General features: G+C 42.3%; 1 protein-coding gene across 2 annotated transcripts in view; it reads right to left on the bottom strand.

The window, feature by feature from the left end:
- Nucleotides 1-25,120, bottom strand: part of SART3 (squamous cell carcinoma antigen recognized by T-cells 3) — a 36,241-nt gene that overhangs the window by 5,553 nt on the left and 5,568 nt on the right. Inside the window, exons 2-14 of one of the 2 annotated variants that reach the window (XM_005670755.3) lie at nt 19,350-19,476; nt 18,005-18,109; nt 15,273-15,457; nt 14,033-14,138; nt 12,590-12,714; nt 8,816-8,971; nt 7,986-8,124; nt 7,201-7,308; nt 6,326-6,403; nt 6,149-6,207; nt 5,123-5,232; nt 1,615-1,727; nt 529-605 (exon numbers count right to left, since the gene is read on the bottom strand). In XM_005670755.3, coding sequence (XP_005670812.2) covers nt 529-605; nt 1,615-1,727; nt 5,123-5,232; nt 6,149-6,207; nt 6,326-6,403; nt 7,201-7,308; nt 7,986-8,124; nt 8,816-8,971; nt 12,590-12,714; nt 14,033-14,138; nt 15,273-15,457; nt 18,005-18,109; nt 19,350-19,476 — 1,488 coding nt within the window. The remainder of the gene's footprint in view (nt 1-528; nt 606-1,614; nt 1,728-5,122; nt 5,233-6,148; nt 6,208-6,325; nt 6,404-7,200; nt 7,309-7,985; nt 8,125-8,815; nt 8,972-12,589; nt 12,715-14,032; nt 14,139-15,272; nt 15,458-18,004; nt 18,110-19,349; nt 19,477-25,120) is intronic. The other variant, XM_001926685.6, reaches the window with a different exon arrangement.

Genomic DNA, 25,120 nt, shown 5'->3' with positions numbered 1-25,120 from the left:
GGATGCAGCAATGATGTGAAGTCTACGGCTGGAAGAGGGGAGAGCACCAGGAGGCTATTCATCACTCCAGAAAAAGGAGGTGGCCAGGAAGAGGACCACGAGGGGGTATGCTCCCAGCTTTCCCCAGCTGAGTCAGGGCCTCTGCAGGCTTCTTAGGAGGCACAGCTCAGGTCTACAAGAGCCCCCAAAAAAAGAAACAAAAACCTATACAATTGGGGCCCTGATTCATTCTGGGGTATTCACGTTTCAATCACTAAGCTAAGCCAGGCTCCTTCTGTATCTTCTTCATTTACTCCTTTAGGGCCAAAATTCCCCCACTACACAAAGTATCTACTGGTGGGGCTATAGTTTTAAGCCAATCTAAAAAACATGACAAGCTTAAATATTGACATATACTTCATAGTTAATACTCTGAATAAAAGACACTTCCTAGGAAGACCTCAAAGGTTCTGACAAGAACAGTCATATCAAACACAACTGAAATAGCTTTCAGAGGCTCCAGAGACTTTAAATAAAGGGCATCATTACCTTAATTCTCTGCTCATTAACCCGAGCTAATCGAGTTTCCGTTTTCTGAACAGCTATATCCCAGTCTTCCAAAGTACCTTGAAAGAGAGAAGCAAACTTTCACTTCTTAGAATTTTGAAGGATATGATATAAAATGTTCTTAATTCCCCCACACCTCCAGAAGAGATCTCTCCTATCAAAAAATAAGAACTGGACAGCAGGTTAAGGATCCAGCATTGTCACTGCAGAGGTTTGGGTCACTGCCATGCCTTGGGTGCAGCTGAAAAAAAAAAAAAAAAGAACTGGAGAATCAGCTCCCCATTTTAAGATTTCATTCATGCAGCTTTCAAGTTTCAGAACTCAAATAGTCCTTCCAGGTGTGTTTACAGCACCCCTTCTCTTTTAGAAAATAGACTTGAAAACCAGAACATAATCTCTTAAGGGCTCTCCAAAGCAAAGGTTATTAAAACATTCTAATGTGAAAAGTACAAGACAACCCATACTAAGATTCAAAGATTTAAAGAGCTCTTCAAATGATAAATGCTGCAGTGCTTTTCTTATATGTTGCTGCCACTTAGGAGTTTATTTCCAGTTCTGAGGGGCTCATACCCCAAATCCAGACTAACACCCATGGAAACTGAATATCGAGGCTCTAAATTCGCAGGAGGCGCACGTGACCAGGAAGCATGCTTCCCCGCCCCCGCCCTGTGCCTCTTGGCGCTGCTTTGGTGTGCCTGGTGCTGCGCTGCAGTGCAGACTTTCCTGATCCCCGGGGAAGCTCTGGCAATGTCTGGAGAAGGTTCTGGTTGTCAGAACTGGAGGCAGAAGGAGCACTACTGGTACCTAGCAGGGAGAGGGAGGCCAGGATGGCCCCACCACAGAGTTATGTGTGGCCTGTGCCAGAGCGTCCTCAGGAAGCACCTTGTACAGAGAGAGTCAGAGAAGGGAAGGGCAGCAGGACCACCTCCCGCCCCGCCACTGGTGAGCACTGCGTTTGACAGTCTCCCTACAGAAGCCCCTCGAGGGGCTACAGCCCTGACTAAAGTCCATCCTTAAGCCTACAGTCCTAACGCCAGATGACCAACGGGACAGACCCCAAGGTCACACCTTCTGTCCTCTCCATGGTGAGCAGCACCTCGCAGACGTGCTCCGGGTAGTCACTGGTGCACTGCACGGCCCGGTGCAGTGCTTTCCTGCAGTGCTGGGTGTCACCGTGGGCCCTAGGGCAAAAAACACACAGCTGGGACCACTGGGACACAAAGCGGAAGGCGCACAGAGGGAGGGGATGTCCTCTCACAGCTCATGTCATGGCCGCAGAAGCTAGGCACCAACCCCAGCTTCTGAGACCTGAGCTTTCTGAGACATCCACAGTGCTCCCTGCCACTGATACTTTTCATGTTCCTCTGTTATCCAGAGAGCCCCTCTAGTCTAAATGAAGGCTTTCTTCTAAATCACTCTTTCCCGGAGTTCCCGTCGTGGCTCAATGGTTAATGGATCTGACTAGGAACCATGAGGTTGCGGGTTCGATCCCCGGCCTTCCTCAGTGGGTTAAGGATCTGGCATTGCTGTGAGCTGTGGTGTAGGTTGCAGACGTGGCTCGGATCCCGCGCTGCTGTGACTCTGGCATAGGCCAGTGGCTACAGCTCCAATTCGACCCCTAGCCTGGGAACCTCCATTTGCCAAGAAATGGCAAAAAGGACAAAAATAAATAAATAAATAAATAAATAAACAAATAAATAAACAAATAAATCACTCTTTCCCTTGGCAAGCAGGTGCTAGTGGGAAAGGCGCCAGCGTCAGTGGTCTGCAGCCAGACTTTCTGCCTTTACTGCATTCACATGTGCGACGCATGTGGGGGATCCAAGAGCAGTATGTAACCCGATCAAGTCCCTGAAGAAACTGTAGGACCTGGTCTCACTAGAGGGGACAGTCGCTGATCCAGGGCCCTGATAAATTCCACCTAAAGGCCGAGCTTTCTGCACTGGCATGGAAAGGTACACTGCTTATTGCAACAGTTACAAAACAGTACCCTGTGCACCCCAACAGTTCTGAGACAGTATGCTCTCATCTGTTCTAAAAAGCGAAATATACATGAACACTGTAAATACACAGGAGGACACTAAGAAAAAACTCAGAGCAGTGGTTCTCAAAGTATGATCCGTGGACTCCTGAAAGTGTCCAAGACACTTTTAGGAGGTCTGAAAACTCAAAACTACTTTCATAATAATACCAAAACATTTATCTAACTTTTATACTTTCAACATAATACTGATGGCGCAAATGCTACAGTGCTCTTAGCGCAAATCAATGTCTTCTAAATATTCTTCATGACAGATGGGATGAATGCATAAAGCACCTCTTTATGTGCCCTGAAGCACAATGGTTGTAGCAAAGAAATGGGTTATTGTTTCAGTTGCAAGCTAGACTCCTTTTTTCATGGAATATCATTTCCACTTGAGAGAACAGCTGAGTGACAAAAACTATGGTGATTCAGACCTGGGTATTTGGCAGACAGTTTCAAAAATTAATGAAGTGAGACTGTCATTTTAAGTTTTAACTGTCATTGACAGCTTTTCTGTTTTTTGTTTTTCGTCAGTAATAAAATTGGAGCTTTAAGGTGAAAATTAGAACTTTGGAAAACTTGTATCCGCCACTGTGGGAGTGACAGCTTCCTACTTGTAAGACTTTTGGTTTCTTTTCGGCTGTGCCCACAGCATACAAAAATTCCCAGGCCAGGGATCAGACCTGAGCCACAGCAACAATCAGAGCCACAGCAGCCACAACACAGGATCCTTAACCCCTTGCACCACCTGGGAATTTCTCTTAAGACTTTTCTACTAAGATCAGTGCAGGTATGAACAAATGAGATGTTTTCATGCCAGATAACTAAACATGTCAAAATCTGGAAGAGCTACAGGACTTAATGAGTCAGCATTTCCACATACACAAAATGCATATCACAGAACTGTGGGTAAAAGGTCCACTCAGAATGCAAAACAGACCAATGGATATTAATATAACAGAATCTGAAAGATGTGTCAATATGGTTTCAGATTCCACAATGCAAATAACTATGACTTGAAATCTGCTGCAGTACAAAAGAATAGCTACAATTATCTGAAAACTACCCCCTTCTCTTTTCTAACCTCCTATATGTGTGAGGTCCAATTTCCTTCAACGAAAACATCACAACAGAGGGGATGCAGAAGCAGTTATGATAAGCCAGCTGTCTGCTACTGAGCCAGACTGAAGATACTTATTTACAGGAGTATAAAACCTGGCCACTTTCTCACTGCGTAAAATTTTGGGGTTTGGAAAGCAGTCTTTTTCATAAACGAATGTTACTGCTGTTAAATGCAGTGAATTTATTGTGAATTTTTAATATGAAATATTTTTAATTTCTTGGTTTTATTTTCTAATATGATAAATATTAACAGATATACCTCACATGAATAAAAGCTTTTGAGGGGGGTCTTCAAAGTTAAAGAGTATATGAGTTCCCGCTGTGGCGCAGCAGAATCTGGGAACCTCCATTTGCTGTGGGTGTGGCCCTAAAAAGCAAGCGTATACAGGGAGTCCTAAGACCAAATGTTTGAGAACCACTGATCTAGAGGAATATTCAACACACTTTAATAGTGGTCATATCTGGGGTGGGATTTTAAGAAACTTTCACTTTCTATCTCATTTTTGTAAACATTTCAACTATTTTAATTTGAGCACACATTATTTTTCTAAGGGAAAAAAATATTCACAACAGAAAAAGAAATATATTTATTGACATGCAATATCCAAGACGTACTGAATTAAAAAGGTGGTCATATGCTTTATATTTTCCCTATATTTTATCTATGTTGTAAGTATTATTTAAAATAATTTTAGAGGAGTTCTCATCATGGCTCAGTGGTTAACGAACCTGACTAGCATACATGAAGACACGGGTTCGATCCCTGGCCTTGCTCAGTGGGTTAAGGCTCTGGCGTTGCTGTGAGCTGTGGTGTAGGTCACAGATGCGGCTCAGATCATGTGTGGCTGTGGCTCTGGCACAGGCCGGTGGCTACGGCTCTGATTTGACCCCTAGCCTGGGAACCTCCATGTGCCGCGAGTGTGGCCCTAAAGAGACAAAGACAAAAAATACAATAAAATGAAATAAAATAATTTTAGGGATTTATAATTATAAATGCATTGTCGTTTTTTATTTAATTTAGCATAGGAACATCTCAAAATACCCAAACCATCAACTAATGGTGGTTACATACAGGTATGCCGTTGCTGATAATTTGGGTTTTTTCCTCTTTCCTGTTTAGTATTTTCTAATTTTATAGACAAAGCAAATATAAAATCTAAACAACTCCCCCAAATGTCAAATGAAACATCATGTTTAAAAAATCAAAACCAACCAAAATAACAAACTGAAAGTACAGCCTGCCTTTCAGAGGAATCCAGGCACAGACTATTGTGTCTGTTTCTCCACAGCCCCGCACAATAAACCCCCGCCACTAAGGGGACGGGATGACAAAGGGAGGCAGCGTGTTGACAGGAACAAGCCTGGGCTGGCAGGAGTCTTGGGGACTGACAAGCAGCACCTCCCCACCCAACTCCCCGCCAGGTCGGTTACCTTTCCAGGTTGTAATACTCAAGCCACATGTTGGCATACTTGGCGTTTCCTTTGGTCATAATGCTGTCCCAGAGCTCTCGGGCTTTCTGCATGTTATTGCACAGGCGAGCCTACAACACATTAGCAGACCAAGTGAGGATAGGGCTCAGACCTTACGATGTGGACAGCCATTACGAAACAGACTTCAGACAGACGTGTGAACCCCCAGAACATTCCCAGGCCGCCCCACCTGCTAACGGCCCACTGCAAGCACATGAACCTTTCTGCAGCCACAAGCTGTTTGCCCATGTTCGCCTTAAGAACCAAGCACCAGGGCCCAGAGGCATTTATGACAGTACTGGCCAGGCATTTGGTTTTTATTTTTATCAAGCTTAACTGTAAGAGTTTAATTTGAAGGGCAAGGCAGAGAAAGAAAGACTGATGGAGGAACGAATGCTGGCTCTTAAAACTCTGAGCCTCTGTGGCTGCATTTTTAAAATGATTTCAATACAAACTACCTGCCATGTGTCTCTTTGACCGACTCGCTGTCAAGAGAAGAAAACATCAGATTTTACAGTCCCATGAGCTGATCAAGGGCGGTCCATGTCTTCTTTACCTCAGGGTCCTTGGTCCCACAACAACATTCAACTCATCGCATCCTCTAATTATCTGTCATTAGACTGCACTAAAACCTAACTAGCACAAGGATGGGGTCCATCTTCCCCACCGGCACACAGTGGAGGGCCTGGCGAACAGCTCAGGCCGGGTGCACGAGGGGGAGGTATGAGTGAGGGTGCAGGTGAGGCGGGAAGGGAAGAGTAAACACACGAGCGAGAGCCTGGCACTTGGACAGCTGCTGAGCCTTCGAGCTGGGAGCCAGGATTCTCCCAAAGATACAAACGAATGTGCGGCAAGCCAGGTAAATAACACCTGTAATCTTTACAGGCCCTGGACCGTCACCCGGGATGCCAAGCCGGCTTCAGCCACACGATGAGACAAAGGCCCCTTAAGGCTGGATGAAACTGACAATCTGTCAAAAACATTCACCTCAATCCGAGCCCAGTTCTGCATGATCAGGCAGCTTGGGTCTCCACTCTCATTGAAACCTTAAAGAGCAAAAATAAACAAAGTTAGAAAGCAACCGAGACACAAACTGCCTCTGACTGAAAAGGCACGTCAACCAGAATAGGAAGCACACAAATGAGGCAGGAAGGGCCCACTTACGCTCTTCTACCTCCTGTTTCAGGTACTCCAAAGCGCGGGCGAACGCCGACCGCAGCTCCTCTAGCTCTTTACTGGAGTCTGTGAGAAAATGTACAAGAGGTTCAGCGCTAGAACCACAGGCTGCGTCTTTTTTGTTTTAATCCTACATCTGAAACTCCCCGGAGCCTGTGACACACCTGCCACCATGCTCAGGACACAGAAATACATCTGCCAGTCCCTGCCCTCATCACATGTGAGGGAGAAGACGCAGGAACATAGCACATCACAGAGAGTACAAGGACAAGGGTGACAAGGACATTGCGTGTGGGACCATGGCAGAGTGGGGGCCTCCCTAAGCCAGCAGAGAGCCCAAGTACCAGTGAGATGGGGGTTCTGGGTGCGCTTTCTTTCTGAGAGAGGGGAGGAAGGCAAGGGCTCCTATGGAGGCTCAAGGATTTACAAGCAACATGGCAGTCCTGGAGTTCTCCTGTGGTGCCGTGGATTAAGGATTCAGTATCGTCACTGCTGTGGCTCTGGATGCTGCTGTGGTGTGAGTTTGATCCCTGGCCCCGGAACTGCCATATGCCAAGGTCACAGTCAAAAAATGATAATAAAAAAATTAAGTATTTTTTTTTAAATGAAGGAAACACAGCAGTCCTACATAAAGAACTATTTAGGACACACAGAAGGGAGAGAAGAAATAAACAATACTAAAGAGGTTGACAGGAACCAGCATGAAACGTAAGGACCATTACTTTCTTCCTTGCTAAGCACAGTGTGACTTGTTACAGACATAAAAAGTTACCAATGGCTGGTCTACATCACTAGCCCCATCACGAGATACTTGGGCAACTGGAACATCTCAACAAAAGATATGATACACGTGAACTCAATACCTTGTTTGAAATCAACCCTTCTCCTCAGGTAGTCAAGGTACGCCTGCCAAATCTCCACGTAATCAGTGGCCTGAATGAAGCCAGCACTCAAAGCTTTCTCGAAGGTCACTGGAGTAGAAGAAAAAGCCAGGATTTGTTGCCAATTCAAAAAAGAAGCTAATATAAAGTTATCAAGATTTTAAAAACCTCTGACCATAAAATACTATATGGCTTAAATAATGATGATAATAACAATAATAGGATGCAACAAAATGAAATGAGCTAAAGAGAAGTGTTTAAAAGAAAAGCTACTACAGCACTGGAAAATTGAATTGACTTGTTTCAGGTCAAGTAAGTTGGGGAAAAGACCAGGACTCCCTTAAAAATTACAGTAAATAAATATTAAGACATTAAAAAGCCCTTTTGTCACTAATATCCGATATCCCAAAGTAACCCCCACGGGGAATGCTGGTTTAGTGACGCCATCGCAGATCGCTGTTTCTGACTTGGGACAAAAAGCTTAGAACTCTTCCCATAAAAACATTCGCACCCAGAGTTCCCATTGTGGCTCAATGGAAAACTAACCTGACTAGCATCCAACACAGGTTTGATCCCTGGCCTCACTCAGTGAGTTAAGGATCTGGCATTGCTGTGAGCTGTGGTGTAAGTTGCAGACGTGGCTCGGATCTGGCGTTGCTGTGGCTGTGGTGTAGGCCAGCAGCTACAGCTCCAATTCAGCCCCTAGCCTGGGAACCTCCATATGTTGTGGCCCTAAAAAGACGCCCCCCCCAAAAAAAAAATCGCACCCGAAATCCCTCGATGATCAACTCCATGCCTTTCCATGGCCAAGAGGTACCGACTCCACAGGGCAACTGTCCAGGGGCAGTTTCTAACAGCACGACTGTGTACTGATAATACCAAATCCTTTACTTTCAGCTGCCGATCCTATGACAAAGAATGCCAGGGTCAGGAGAGAAAATTTTAAGACTTCACCATCCACAAGACATTTCCAGCACAACCAATCAACAAAAGAACTTTTCTTAAAAGAAACTGCAAAGGAGCTTAGAGAAGCAGGGAAAGAGAGGTGGGAGGGGAACCTACAAATCCAAGAGCTTTAAGAGACATCAGCTAATCCTAATGAATGGATCTCGTTTGGATCCCAATTCAAATGTTTTATACATATGTACTGAAATATTTACCATCTCAAAGTGATTTCTGGATTTGCTTCAAAACAACATGAAAAAGGGGAAATAGGTAAGGAAATAGGTAAAACTCATAAGAATTAGATGAAACTAGACTAGTGCCACAGGTGTGTTGAACCTGGGCAATGATTATTTGTTGCTCCATTTTACTAATCTGTCTACATTTATGTGTTCACATTTTTCCATCAAAAAAAAACTGAAAAGAAAAATTAATGTGTTATAAAGTCCTCAATAGTAAGACTAAGCAAAAAAATTTTTAGTCAGTGATCAGTTTAAAATAACTGAAATCATTAGGATCCTGACTTCCTTAGTGAGATGAGCAGACAGAAGGAGCATGCAGCCAACTCCTGGCATGCTTTCTGATTTTTCATTAAGGAGAATCTAAAATGGTAAAAATAAAGTTAAGTGAGATTAGAACAGGTGGGTCATCTTACTAGGTACTGACTGTAACGGATCCATAAGTCTGGGACAAGACAGTTCTCCACCAGGGCGCGCTCAAAGATCAGCTGAATGCGGGCAGGATCACCAATTTTCATCTCAAAATCGATGTATGCTTGATATTCGGCCAGCCGGGGTGCTTCTGCTTGCAACTGAGGCAAAGGAGAATCGCAATGAAGTAGGAATGAGCTATGTGACACTGTCAGAAAGCACACAGATCTTCATATTAAATTTTGGCCAAGATAAGAATCAACCATCCCCATCTGAGAATCTCCGCACATCAGGTCTACAATTTGATGGGCAGAACCAGAGTCCACAGTGCCTCTTCACAGCAAAAAAAAGAAAGGGCTCCATAAACCCTTTTCTAAATCCATCCTGAGGCCACGGGGAATTTAAAGAGATTGGGAGACCATCATTCGGGTACTGAATGAGATATGCACCTTTGCCAATGACCACTGCTAGCAATGACTTCCAAAACAGATGTCACTTTCTTGGCCCACTGAGTTGGGTAAACACAACCCACTTGAGTGATTCAGTGCCTTGTACCATTTTGGGTTTGTCATTCCAAGTAGCAAGAGCACAGGTACGTGCCAGAGATGGAAGAGACTATGCTCCAGGTTTACCATCCAAATTCTTTTTAGACAAAATCCTCTTATTCAACCTGTTTTCTCCTCAGCCACACAGTACCTATGATCAAAACAAAATTCAGCTGGCTAAGGATTTCATGATGAGGCTTTGTGAAATACAACTAAATACCAACCATTTACATGTGAAAAGGGGAGAGGGAGCACATGCAGGCCAGCAAGAGAGTGCATGTGCTCTGAACATAGATAATGTCATAGAGCCTCATTTTCTACTAATAATGACAAGTTACCCAGATACACTGTGCCACTGGAAACAACTACAAGTGCTATAATGAATACAAAAAACATCTACTTGCAAATCAACAACAAACTGGCAAAGAAACAAGAAATACTACAGACAAAATCTAAAGTGAAAGTGATTAAGCTATGGGAAGGTTGTTTTTGCTGGTTTAAGATATAGTATTATGAAGAATTTGATCTTTACAACAATCTTAGGAGGCGGATATCATTTCAATCTCCATCTTAAATTTGAGGCAACTAAGTCACCTAGCCCAAAGCTAAAATTCAAACTTGAGGGAGCCCAGCTCTTAAAGTCTGTGTTCTCACTCACCATGCCATGAAAGATACCAAAAACCAAGTCAGAAAGCCCTACAAATCTCAAGTAAGACAAATACAAAGAAATCTACATCAACAAAATCACCAGACATTAAACCAAACCAATGAGCTCTCTTAAAATCAGCCAGAGAACAAATACAGATTTCCTTCAAAAAAGCAAGAGTCAGACAGATGACTCTTCAACAGCCACAGACCCAGAAGACAGAAAGATCTAACTGCTAAGAACAGAACTGACAGTCTAGAATTCTATACCCTGAGGAATTAACGCTCAAGGAGAGCAAAGTAAAGACCCTTTCGACCAAACAAAAACTGAAAAAGTTGGTTACCAGCAAATAGCCAGTGCAGGAGACACTAAAAGGTAGACTCTGAGCTAAAGAAAAGTAAGTCTATATAGAAGATCTAGGATGCAAGAAGGAAGGAAGAGAAAGAAAGTGAGAAATGCATGCAGTAAATGTAGCCAAATAGGGAGTGTATAATGCCCCATTAACAATGATGTCTTATGGGTCAACTAAAAGACAAGAAATTCAAGAAAACACAAGAAGTCTGAGGAGTGGTAAATGAAGTTAAAAGTATTTTAAGACCAAGAAAGGGGAATAGATGCCATTTACAAATAATAATTGTGTGTGTATGTCAACCCAGGAAATTTCCCCAAAATCTATCAAGTATTAATATTAATAAGGATTTAGCAAGTTTGATGAAAAATTAATATTAAAAACCACATTATACATATCAGGAACAAACAATAAGAAAATCTTTAAAAAGATACCATTTATAATAGCATCAAAACACTTAAAAATATATCTAAAAATGTGTTTAAGACATTGGATAAATTTATAAAACTCTACAGAAAGATAAGACCTAGGAGTTCTCCGGTGGTCTGGTGGTTAAAGGATCTGGCATTGTTACTGCTGTGGCTTGGGTCCAGAGCTGTGGCACGGGTTCAATCCCTAACCCAGGAACCCCTGCATGCCGCAGGCAAGATCAAAAAACAAGAAAGGAAAAACAAGACCTAAATAACAGAGGCCTATACCATGTTCATATATTGGAAGATTCAATATTTAAAAGATATAAATTCTTCCCTAAACTGATCTACAGATCCAATGCAATTCTAATTTAAAAAATCAATAGGTTTTTTTTTTTTTGGTAGAACCTGAAATGCTGATTCTAAATTTAATGAAAGTATTAAGAGCTAAAGAAAGCCAGAACCCTCTTCAAGAACAATGTGGATGGGACTCATGCTACCAAAGATCAAAACTTAATTATAAAACCATCATCATGACAGTATAATATAAACCAGTGGGGCAGAATAGAGAACCCAAAAATAGACCCACACAGAAATGGACAGCTAATCCATGACAAATGTGGGATAACATGTTGAGTAAGAAGAGGAGGGAATTATCAAAATCATCACTGGAACAACTGCTTCTCCACAGAGAAAAACAAAACTGGACCCTGCCTCAGACCATACCCAAAGACCGATTTCAGATGAAAACTACACATGAAAGACAAAACTATAAACTCAGAACTAAGGATATTAGTGACCTGGGAGCATGAAGAGATCCCATAAGCACAAATTATAAGGGAAAGAATGATAAATCCAATTAGATTAAAATCAACAACTGGTCATCAAAAGATGCCACCGAGAAACTGAAAAGACAAGCCACAAACTTGAGAGGAACAATTTGCAATACACACTAAAGTATGGATTAAAACCCAGGGATCTACAAATCAATTAGGAAAAAGACAAAAAAAAGAAAAAATGAGTCAGACTTTAATAGGCACTTAAAAAAAAAAATTGAAGAGCCAATAGGTGTGGAAAGATGCTCATTAGTAATGAGGGAAATGCAAATTAAAACTATGATTTCAGATTCAAATTGGCTAAAATTTAAGTTTGTCAATATCCCAGGTTGGTAAGAGCAATGAGAACACTCAAGATCTGCTGACAGGAGTAGCAACTGATAACCTGGAAAACAGTTCCGCATGACCCCTACGATCCAGCAATTCACTTCCTGTTTGTAGCAGATTCTTTTCATGCGAAACAACCCAACTAGCTACAAACATGGATAAATACACTGTTTATGCACAGACAACTTTACAGAGGTGAAAACAAATGGACTGTATCTATACTTATCAACATGTATAAAACCCAAAAACATGTTGAATGAAAGAAAATATACAGTATGATTCCATTTATAAAAGTTCAAAAACAAGCAACATTAAACAATGTATTAATTAAGGGTACGTTCAACAGTTGTAAAACTATAAAGAAAAGCAAGGGAATGATTATCACAAAAGTCAGGAAAGTGATTACCTCTCGGGAGAGGGAGGAGGAGGCAATCGGAGAGGGGCACATAGGAGACTTCTAAGGTACTGGCAATGCTCTATTTCTTAACCTGGGTGGTAGGTACATGGATGTTCACTTTATTATTAGGACGTAAACTGAATGTACACATTTATACACTCTACACACTTCACAATAAAACAAATGTTAAAGGTACTGTTTTAGTTGCAATTTTCGATTAGGGAAAAGTCTGTAGAGAGGAGTTTACTATAAATGAGGCCAACACTCACCAGTGCTTCTTCATAGGGTTTATATTTCTCCAGCTGCTGTAGTGCTTTGTTATAGTTCTGAATTACTGACTCTGGTATGGGGTCTTCTGACCATTCTTCATACTCTGCAAATGTTGCCTCCATATCTATTGAGAGATAGATGCAGCCCCATGGGTCTTGCCCTTGGGTTTTATCAACTCAAACACAGATAAACCATGAGACTAGGGTGCCACTGACCCCTCCCCCACATCTGTGGACATAGGGCCCTTACTGATCAAACCCTGAGCTCTTCTGCTGAGCCTTGACTTGGCCTTACACTCTGTCTCTGCACTGTCCCAGGGCAGCCCTACCAACTAATCAAACAGAGTACATGAAACTGATAGCAACGCTTTAACAACACTTACCTACTGCTTCCTATGTTCTAACACTGCACACCCATTAACACATTTGATCCTCAAAACTCCATGAGGCAGCTACTCTGATTTCCATCTTGCAGTTGAGGGAACACAAGCAGAGGGTTACATCAGCTGTCTACGGTTCAGTAGAGCAGGGCTTTGAACCCAGGCAGACTGGCTCAAGTTCATGCTCCACTCACCACACACACACACCCTTGGCATGTGGAAGTTTCTGGGCCAGGGACTGAATCCAAGCCACAGCTGTGGCAATGCTGGATCCTTCAACCCACTGCACTGGGGCCAGGGATAGAACCTGCACCTCCACAGTGACTTGAGCCATTGCAGTTGGATTCTTAACCCATGGCATGGAGAGCTACTTCCTAATCTGTCAAATCAAATCCAAATAAATCATGAAGTTAAAAAAGAACACCTGGGCTCAAGTAAAGCTGCCCAGAGGTTGTGAGGGTGTGCAATGCATAACCACACCCAGGGAATAAACAAGGTGGTAGCACCCAACTCTTCCCAAGCTCGGGAAAATCCTTCCAGGGCTGGTCATGTTCAAGCTCAAAGGCTTGCTTGCCGAAATACATTCACCCAAAAGGAGAATCTTTCCCAAATCCCCAAGAAACTCAGATAGGAACACTTCCAACCGACCATGCTCCTCAACCAAACAACCTCCACAGATATAAGCCCATGTAAACCCCGCCTCATATGGAGGTTACTCCCCAAAATGCTCGTAATGCAACTCTTATTCAATAAGGCTTCCCCAGAAAATACAGGGGGTCAGTTTCCCTGTTCCTTTCAGAGACCCTATCTCTGCCTCCCCACAATGTCTTTAATGCAGGAAACTGGGAGGCAGGACATCGGCTTTCAGTCCTGCCTCTGACCCTCACTACCCTCTTAACAGTAACAATTCAGGGTATGTTTCTACCTAGGGGCTTGTCCACACTGACACTGTCCAATGACAATACAACAAGATGCCCTGATAATGAGATGCCTGTGGCATGCCCCAAAGCGAGTTAAGTCCCACGAAAGGCTGGCTGGCTGCTGATAGGTCAATTTCTCTTACCGTAGAGTGGGATCGCCAACTGTCGCCGGAAGAGACTGTGAACTTTCTCCAGCTGTGAATCAAAGGTTTGTTCCCGGTCAAAAGGGGAAAGGAAGCCAGCTATGGGCTAAAGAAGCAAATTTGTAGTAAATGACAAACTTTGGTTCCTCCTACTTCAAAAAATAGTTCAGCACATTTTTAGTTCACACTAAAAAAATTCATAGGCCCTCTTATTCATGAGTTACTGTGCCAAATGCGTAAGAGGTTCCAAAGTAAATGTTCTCTCTCTGAAGTGTTTAGGATGGGGAGCAATCAAGAAGGAATCTAAGAAATGTAGCCAAACGACGATAACGAGGTAGAGCGTAAGCATGAGGAGAGCAAAGTGTCACAGTATCAGAGGGCTGTGGCTTTGCTTCAAGCTGGGTTTCAGGGCTGAGTTTTGTTGTTATGAAGGGAGGGACTCTGGAAAGACTCCAGGAGGAGCTGGCATTGGGGTGTGTCTGCAGGCTCTCTGGAGCTAACGAAGAGAAGGAAACTGACTGTCAGTTGAAGGTAGAGTGGCCAGAAAGTGCAAGAACACTGAGGGAAGCGGAGTCCATGCAGGGTGGTGACCAACACTAGACAGAGAGCCACACACATCAGCCAAAGGCTCAGCCCCGATGGCTAAGTCGGGGCGGGGAGGGCACCCTGCATTTTTTCAACAAGGACACACTCAAGAAAAGCCTGGGCTACTTTACCAATGACCTAAGTATTAAAAGGCTCCACTGGGTACCAACAATAGCTCTGTGCTCACATGCATGGCGGGAGAAGGGACCCTGGGAGGGGACTGTAAAATTCTACAAATCATAGCTAGTCTAGAAAACGCAATTATGATGGGGTCAGATCTCTCTCAGTCACTACGGGATACAAGATATAGAGATATATACATATATATCTAGGTATGTGCATACACACACACACACACACAAACACACATATACACAATTTTGGAGGGAGTGACTTAGTTATCCTTGTACTTTTATACAGAAACAGCAAGAGTAGTATTTATAAACATCAGTGAAAAACTTATAGAGTCATCTGATTTTTGGTCAAAGAATTCATTCTAGCTATTCCACAAAGACTCGTGCTTTTACTTACTTGACTGCCCACCCACCAAGGGACTGGTGAGGACCATTTTGTTCAATACGTTCTTCCAAGACCACTTACAAAGACGGCCCTGACTAGTCAAAGGCAAGCGCTGGTCACGGAGGTGGGCACTCACCCGGGCAGCTTCCACGATGGCACTTTCAAACTCCCGATAGGCCTCCCAGATGGCGAGTCCTTTGGTCATATGCAAACCGACAGACGAGAGGGCCCTTTCAAACACAGAGCGGACTTTCTCGAGGCCACCTTTCTGACCGATCCCGCCGACTGAATACTGGCCATACTCTAGCCAAATGTTTGGACCTAAAAAGGAGAAGTGCTCCATTAGTTCAGGGTAGGAAGCAGTCAAACATCAAAATTTTTGTTCTGACGCCTGACAAAAGAAACGAGCCCACAGAAAAAGCACTCATTTGAGGAGAAAGGGAAGAGCGTCAGCAACAGGCACTTCATTTGGTTTACCTGCACCAACTGTGCAGCCTGAAAAGAAAGCCTATCTTAAACAATGTTCCTACTAGGTATAATCAGTGACATGCGACTACATAAACAACACGTGGCACTTGGCACATGGCAACATGTACCAGGACCTGATTATAAAGCTTCCTTAGGAAAACTGAAGGAACCCAGGAACAGATTTCAATGCAAACAGTTATGAATCTGATTCGATCTTTAGAAAAACTGTAAAGTCAAAAATTTTTCAACTTTTAAATCTTGATTCATTTTTAAGCCTTTCAGCCAAAGTGAAAGAACAAAAATAAAAGCACCACTCCTGTTACCAGAACTAAAGTTTGTTAGCTACTCTGTTTCTACTCACCAGTACAGAGCTGACATATGGGCTGCAAAACAAAAATGAAAATGAACTAGCTCTTGGAGCTGAAGCCCTTACTTAGAATGAGTCCAGTTTACAGAGTGTTTATGAAACAGCTCCTCCTCTAAGACAAGGCAACTTTTGATAGATTATATCATGGCTTTTCCTAACATTTAAATTATCCATAATATTATGAACAGTACTTTAAACTCAGAAAACCCAAGGGTATAGGGCTCCAGTGACTATGGCAAATAAAAGAATGTGTCATCAGATCCCAGGTTCCAAAACAGGGACAAGGTCTCTGCATAAGCCTCCCCCAAAACCAAGGATCTTGATTTTCAAAATCTTTGAAGAAGCAGAGGGCCACAGCCGTAACTTATTAAAGGCATACTGAACACCCCCAGGCAGCCTGAATTCACAACTGAGGATGTGCTGAGGAATAAGGACTTCTACACCTGGAATCTTCAAATGTGCAAATTACATTTAAAACTAAGCAGCAGCCAAAAGTGCCACCATTTCCATACGCTAAAGCTCCTGAAAATAACCCAAGAACCCCTTGGGTACCCATTCAAAGCTACTCATGAGAAGTAAGCTCAGAAGCCTATTTACCCAGCTCCTGACCCACAGCAACCTTGAAGCACTGGTGGAAGGTGATGGCACAGTGACATCAACACTCAGTGACAGTGGGGGCCTGACAGCAAAGTGACTGCAGAACTATAAAGGGTGGAAAAGCATCACAGCCCAGGAAGGGCAAAAGGTCCCTGGAGAAAGAGAACTGGCACTATGAACAATGACTGTGCAACAGGAAAAAGGGGTATAAACAGGAGCATTAGAGAGACAGGAACATCATGCATTCAGGACTGTCAGAGATTCTAGCAGCCACATGGGATGCATCAGAGCAGAGGCTCAAGTACACCTCTTTCTTTCTCTTTCTCCTTTTTTTTGGCTGCCCCCACTCCATGTAAAAGTTCGTGGGCCAGGGACTGAATCTGCACCACAGCAGTGACCCAAGCTACTCAGAAACACCAGATCCTTAACCCACTAAGCCACCAGCAAATGCCAAAAACAGCTTTTAAAGCACATTTAGTATCATTTTATATTCCCAAGACACCTTTTTATTTTCATAATTCAGATTATAAAAAGTAAAAATTTGATAAATTCACCTTGACTGGTAAAAGCACACGAAACATTCCCTTCCTTAGGGCAGCCTATCTTCTAAGTATCAGTGCTTCTCACGGGGGAGACGCCCACAGGGCGGTGAGGAAAATCACACAGCGGAAAAGGCTATTTAACTAAAAGGGGCGGTTTTTTAACATTTTAAAAAACCATTTTGTTCACAGCACTGTCTGATGCAGTCCTCAAGGTAGGTAGCAAAAATATTTAAAGACTTATACCATCAACAGAGGAAGGCAAGGGGCTTTAAAGGGACGTAAGGGGTCCCCACTTCACCTATACTGGTACGATGTCAAGACCAGTGGACAAGGGAGGTCTCTGTGGCGATGGGAGATTCTGTATCTTCACTGCAGTGGGGGGATAAAATGTCACAGAACTACACATACACACACTGTGCCAAGGCCCATTTCCTGGTGTTGATTTTGTACTACAGTCATAAGATACTGGCGGGAAGCTGGATGAAGTAAGTACACAGATTTGCAATTTCCTATGAAGCTATAATTATTTCAAAATTAAAAGTTTAAATTTTTTAATATTGGGGGGGAAGCATTCTCTCCAAAACTTGGAAAAATCTATTCCATGTGTGAAAGGTAACTTCTAGTCACTTGGAAATACCAGGCAAGTTTTCCCTGACAGGGAAGTGCTGAGGTTGAGTTTATTCACTTTCTTCCTTCTCAAGTATTTCTTCTATATGTATTTTAAATCCAAATACCTGGACTGAAAACCACAAACAATGACAATAATGACTGAACTCAAATCTTGCTAGTCGCTGGGCGAATGCTCCTGTCCGGGCAGCACTGCCCCACAGCTGCATCCATGACAGCGGAGAGAGACGCCAACGAGCCCGCCAGACACCCCAGAAGGGGACTTACAGATGTAATCCTTCACCGCTTTCTCAAAGAGGTCGTACACGTGCTCTCGGTCCAGGCCATCCAGAGCCATGCTGATCTCGTCGTGCAGCCACTCCAGCCAGAGCTCTGCAAGACACCGGCGCCCCCTGCGTCACCGCCCCCCTCACCACCAGGCATCAGCCCGCCTCATACCACCCAGCCCCTTCACAGAAATTCAATTCTTAAAACCTGCACCAAGCATGCAGAAGGTTTATGCTTCCAGATAAAATCACATCACTGAAGTCACAATATCCCTACACCTGCACCTGCACCTGGGCACTTTGTATTTTGCAAAGTACAGTCCTAGGAGGTAGATGACAGTGACATTAGTAACAATGGCATCTACCTAAGCATTTACAACATGCCAAGCACGTGTTCTGTGTTGCACACAGAACGCCTCGTACTACATGGCAGAAACTTTTGCTTAAGGTCACACAGCTAGAAAGACATAGAGCCAGGCAATCTGATTTCAGCTTTTACACCCTGCAGGTATGCTTTGTGGGAGGGAGGGGAACAGAGCTCAGTCTAGGACCCATGTTTTCCGACTTGTCCCTGAAAGATCGATGATGTATAGTCATGGATATTTAACTACAAAGATGCTTAATGTAATTAACATTTCAAATAAGTAGAAATAACCTAAATGGCCAACTCCCATGGAACAAATAAGGTATGAAACATATAAATTAAAAACTGTGGAGGGAGTTCCCGTCGTGGCTCAGTGGTTACTGAATCAGACTAGGAACCATGAGGTTGCAGGTTCGATCCCTGGCCTTGCTCAGTGGGTTAAGGATCCGGCGTTGCCAGGAGCTGTGGTGTAGGTTGCAGATGTGGCTCGGATCCTGAGTTGCTGTGGCTCTAGCGAAGGCTGGCGGCTACAGCTCTGATTCAACCCCTGGCCTGGGAACCTCCATATGCCGTGGGAGCAGCCCTAGAAAAGGCAAAAAGACCAAAAAAAAAAAAAAAAAAATTTGTGGAAGTTTAATTGTAATACATTTGTAATTATCTGTTTCTGAGAAAATAGATTAAATATATAAATACTAGAATGGGAAACAGGGAACGAGGGGAAGTTTAATTACATAGAAATGTTTTATCATAATGTTAGGATAAAGAAATCAGGATTCGAAACATGAGTCAGAAGTGCATGACCACAACTATGTTTTGCAAAAAACTAAAGATGACAAATGAAAACTCGCTGACTTTGAGGGATGGAGTTTCTTCTCTCCGCTATACTTATGTGTTTTAAATTCTCTTTAAATTTTCTAGAAGGATCATGTCCCACTTTCAACCCTCTGTGTTTACACAAGCAGCCTGACTGCAGAGGTGTTACCTTCGGTCAAAGGAAAGATCTCACTCATCTTCTGGCGGGCCATCCTCACTTTGGTAAGCTCCCCTTCCAGCCGGAGCAGCCGGATCAGGTCCACGTGGCAGTTGTAGTCATAGACATTGATGGACAGCTAAAAGGAAAAGGGACACAGGCTGAAATTTAAAATGCCCTCATCAAAACAGCTCAGCTTTGGAGTTCCCATCGCGGCTCAGCGGAAACAAATCTGACTGGTATCCATGAGGACGGAGGTTTGATCCCTGGCCTCACTCAGTAGGTTAAGGATCTGGCGCTGCCATGACCTGTGGTGTGGGTTGCAGACACAGCTCAGATCTGGCGTCGCTGTGGCTGTGGTGTAGGCCGGCAGCTACAGCTCTTATTCGAGCCCTAGCCTGGGAACCTTCATATGCCACGGGTGTGGCCCTAAAAGACAAAAAAAACAAAACAAACAAAAAAAACCCTCAGCTTTTCTCACCGTTAATGACAATGCACACCTCTGCCACAAACACAAAATATGTGCTATCTGGGAGGGCCACTAAAACAGCAAGGCAATATTTACCCCCAGGAAGAGGGAGAAAAATCAACAAAGAGGCTTTTTATAATAAACATAAAGCTCCTTCAAAACTGTTACAATTCCTGTCAGAACATACTTGGGTTCTCTCTGAAATAAAGAAGGAAACTTTCCAATGAAACAAGTAAATACAAAGTATGACCTGAGGCAAGTTATTAACTCCTCTAAGCCTCCATTTCCTCATCTGTAAAATGGGATGAGCGGCTCTAGCTTACAAGGTTCTTGTGAGGATTCTAGAAAGTAATTTAGTATCATGCCTGAGTAAGAGCTCTTTCCTTTTACTAAACAAACAAGCAAATGAAATTCCCGGAATGGCAAACAAACTGATCTGATGAAGCTGAGTAATAGATACCTAAAGGTTTATTTTTCTATCTCAAACTTTTCAAACTAAAAGTTATCAAGGTAATTGCTTCCAAAGCTATGGTACATCTAAGACAAATGAAAACCAAAAGAATGTGTCACTACAGACTCAAAGAATAGCCAGAGGCATTTCTTCAAACAGAAAGGAAATGACAACAGAAATCAAGAACATCAGGAAGGAAAAACAAACAGAAAGAGCAGAAATATGGGTAAGTACAATAGATGATCCTCCTTTTCATGAGTTTTCCAAACTGTATGTTACAATGGAAATAAAAATGTTAAGACCCATACCCCAAACAATGACATCTAAAAGGAAAAATGGTAGAGGGATCTAAACGGGAAGATTTCCATACGCCACTCAGAGGTAAAACACAGTCGTGTGAGGTCAAGTATACCTCAACACCCAAAGCAACCACTGAGAAGCTATTTAAAGCAATATTCTACATAATCACTATAAATTGGAGTTCCCATTATGGCTCAGCAGAAGCAAATCTGACTAGTATCCATGAGGACACAGGTTTGAGTCCTAGCCTCATTCAGTGGGTTCAAGATCCGGCATTGTCGGGAGCTGTGGTGCGTAGGTCTCAGACAAGGATTGGATCTGGTGTTGCTGTGGCTGTGGTGTAGGCCAGCAGCGGTAGTTCTGATTCAACCCCTAGCCTGGGAACTTCCATATGCCATTTTAAAAATTGGAGTTCCCATCGTGGCACAGCAGAAACAAATCCAATTAGGAACCAGGAGGTTGAGGGTTTGATCCCTGGCCCTGCCCAGTGGCTTAAGGATCTGGCATTGCCATGAAATGTGGTGTAGGTCCCATACACGGCTCCGATCCTGCATTACCGTGGCTGTGGCGTAGGCCTAGAGTTGCAGCTCCGATTAGACCCCTAGCCTGGGAACCTCCATATGCTGCAGTTGTGGCCCTAAAAATACAAAAAGACAAAAAAAAATTAAAATTAAAAATCACTATAAATAAATCAAGATGAAATCCTAAAAGAACTACCAGACAGATAACCAGCAAGGATATAGAAGAACTCAACAATACCATTAACCAACATGATTTACATGATTTAATTGATGTACATAGGACACTCCACCCAACAATAACAGAATACCCATTTTCCTCAATTGCCCAAGGAACATTTACTGAGACCATATCCTGGGCCATTAAATAAACCTCAACAAATTAAAAGAAATTAAGTCATACAGGGTATGTTTTCTGATAACAGAATCAAACTAGATTATCATGAACAACAGTAAAATCTCTAAACACTTGGAAATTAGGCAATGTACTTCTAAATAATCTATGCGGCCAAGTCTGGTTAAGGGTTTATCAATTTTGTTGATCTATTCAAAGAACCGGTTTTAGTTTCATTGATCTTTTCTATGGTTTTCTTCATTTCTATTTCAGACTTAACAAGAAAAAGAGAGGACTCAAATCAATAAAATTAGAAATGAAAAAGGAGAAATAACCACGGACATCACAGAAATACAAAGGATCATAAGAGACTACTATATGCAACCATACGCCAATAAAATAGAAAACCTAGAAGAAATGGACAAATTCTTAGAAAAGTACAATCTTCCAAGACTAAACCAAGATGAAATAGAAAAAGATGAATGGACCAATCACAAGTACTGAAATTGAAATTATTATTAAAAAACTTTGAACAAACAAAAGTCCTGGACCAGATGGCTTCACAGGTGAATTCTATCAAACATTTAGAGAAGAGCTAACACCTATCCTTCTGAAACTATTCCAAAAAACTGCAGAGGAAGGGACACTCAAACTCATTCTATGAGGCCATCATCACCCTGATACCAAAACCAGACAAAGATACCACAAAAAAGAAATTACAGGCCAGTTTCACTGATGAACACAGATGCAAAAATCCTCAACAAAATACTAGCAAACCTCATCCAACAATACATTAAAAGGATTGTACATCATGATCAAGTGGGGTTTATCCCAGGGATGCAAGGGTTCTTCAATACCCGCAAATCCATCAGTGTGATACACCACATTAACACACTGAAGAATAGAAACCACATGATCCTCTCAATAGATGCAGAAAAAGCCTTTGACAAAATCCAACACCCATTTCTGATAAAAAAACCCTTCAGAAAGTAGGCATAGAGGGAACCTACCTCAACATAATAAACACACAGAAATCGACTGCATTTCTATATACTAACAATGAAAGATCAGAAAGAGAAATTAGGGAAGCAACCCGTTTACCATCGCATCCAAAAGAATAAAATACCTAAGAGTAAACCTACCTAAAGAGACCAAAAACCTGTTCTCTGAAAACTATAAGCCACTGATGAAAGAAAGCAAAGATGACATAAACAGATGGAAAGACATACCACGCTCTTGGATTGGAAGAGTCAGTATTATCAAAATGACTATACTACCTAAGGCAATCTACAGATTCAATGCAATCCCTATCAAATTACCAAGAACATTTTTCACAGAACTCCAACAAAATATTCTAAAGTTTGTTTGGAAGCACAAAAGACCCAGAATAGCCAAAGACATCCTGAAAAAGAAAAATGGAGCTGGAGGAATCAGGCTCCCTGACTTCAGATTATACTACAAAGCAACAGTCATCAAAACCACATGGTACTGGCACAAAGACAGAAACATAGATCCTTGGAACAGGACAGAAAGCCCAGAATTAAACCTGCGCATCTACAGCCAACTCATCTATGACAAAGGAGGCAAGACTATGCAATGGAGAAAAGATAGCCTGTTCAATAAGTGGTGCTGGGAAAACTGGACGGCCACATGGAAAAGAATGAAATTAGAACACTCCCTAACACCATACACAAAAATAAACTCCAAATGGATTAAAGACCTAGATATAAGACCAGATACTATAAAACTCTTAGAGGAAAACATAGGCCAAACACTCTCTGACATAAACAACAGCAACATCTTCTCAGATCCACCTCTTAGAATAAAGACAGTAAAAACAAAAATAAACAAATGGGACTTAATTAAACTGAAAAGTTTCTGCACAGCAAAGGAAACTCTATAAACAAAACAAAAAGACAACCCACAGAATGGGAGAAAATATTTTCAAATGAAGTGACTGACAAGGGATTAATCTCCAAAATTTATAAACACCTCCTACTGCTCAATACCAAAAAAAACAAACAACCCCATCAATAAATGGGCAGAAGACATATGGATGGCCAAAAAACACATGCAAAGATGTTCATCATCACTCATTATTAGAGACATGCAAATCAAAACCACCATGAGGTACCACCTTATACCAGCCAGAATGGCCATCAGCAAAAAGTCTACAAACAGGAAGTGCTGGAGAGGGTGTGGAGAAAAAGGAACCTAGTACACTGTTGGTGGGATTGTACATTGGTGCAACCACTGTGGAAAAGAGTATGGAGATTCCTCAGAAAACTAAACATAGAACTACCATTTGATCCAGCAATCCCACTCCTGGGCATCTACCCAGAGAAAACCACGACTTGCAAAGACACATATACTCCAATGTTTACTGCAGCACTATTTGCAATAGCCAAGACATGGAAACAACCTAAATGTCCACCAACAGAGGAGTGGATAAAGATGTGGTACATATACACAGTGGAATATTACTCAACCATTAAAAGGAATGAAATTACAGCATTTTTAGCAACATGGATGGACCTAGAAATTATCATGTTAGGTGAAGTCAGTCAGATAATGAGACACCAACATCAAATGCTATCACTTACATGTGGAATTTGAAAAAAAGGACACAATGAGCTTCTTTGCAGAACAGATACTGACTCACAGATTTTGAACAACTTATGGTTTCCAATGGAGACAGTTTGGGGGGTGGGGGGATGCACTGGGGGTGCGGGATGGAAATACTATAAAACTGGATTGTGACGGTCATTGTACAACTATAAATGTAATAAATTCATTGAGTAATTAAAAAAAAAAAAAACTATGGGCCAAAGAGTGTGTCAAGGAAAATTTAAATTAGAACTGAATGAAAGTCAAAACAGAGTAAATCAAAATAAGTGGACTGTGGCTAGAACTAAACTCAATGTAAAAAGAGAATTACACACCATTTCTAAGCAGGAGTTATTCCAGGTATGCAAGCCTAGTTTAATCTTTGAAAATCAATCTGGATACAGCAGATATTGACACAAAAGACACGAACCAACATGTATAACTAAAGAGGACACAGATGGCAAGTAAGTGCACCTGAACAGTAGTCAGTATCATTACCTACCTGGGAAATACAAACTAAAAGCACAATACACTATCCTAATGTGAAATGGCCAAAGGGAAAAACAGTGACACCACCAAATGCCAAAGAAGATGTAAAACAACAACCCCTCTCCGCTGTTGCTGTGAATGTAAAATGGGTACGGCAACTCAGGAAAACAGTTTGGCAGTTTCTTATAAAATTTAACACACAAAAACTACCAGCAAGAACACACTTGGACATTTTCCCAGAAAAATAAAACTTAATGTTCATACAAATACCTGCACATGAATGTGCATAATGTCTTTATTCCTAAAAGGCAAATCTGGAAACAACCCAGAGGTCCTTCAAGGGGTGAAAGGTTCAACTCACCAGGAATGCCCACACCAAGGACTACTACTCAGCCCTCAGAAGGAACAAACTAATAAACATGCAGCTCACGTGAATCTTGAGGGAACTCTGCTGAGGGAAAAAAGCTCATCCCAAAGGTTACAGAGCATATGATTGCATTTACACAACATTCCTGGAACGATACAACTATAGAAATGGAGAACATATCAGTAGCTCCTGGAGGTCAGGAACTGCCACTCCCCCAGGGCAGCAGGGGGATCCTGTGGTGACAGAGC

This window comes from Sus scrofa, chromosome 14, assembly GCF_000003025.6.
Source record: "Sus scrofa isolate TJ Tabasco breed Duroc chromosome 14, Sscrofa11.1, whole genome shotgun sequence".
Classification (NCBI taxonomy): Eukaryota; Metazoa; Chordata; class Mammalia; order Artiodactyla; family Suidae; genus Sus; species Sus scrofa.
The sequence above is the reverse complement of the archived record's forward strand: the minus strand, read 5'-3'. Positions and strand labels throughout refer to the sequence as shown.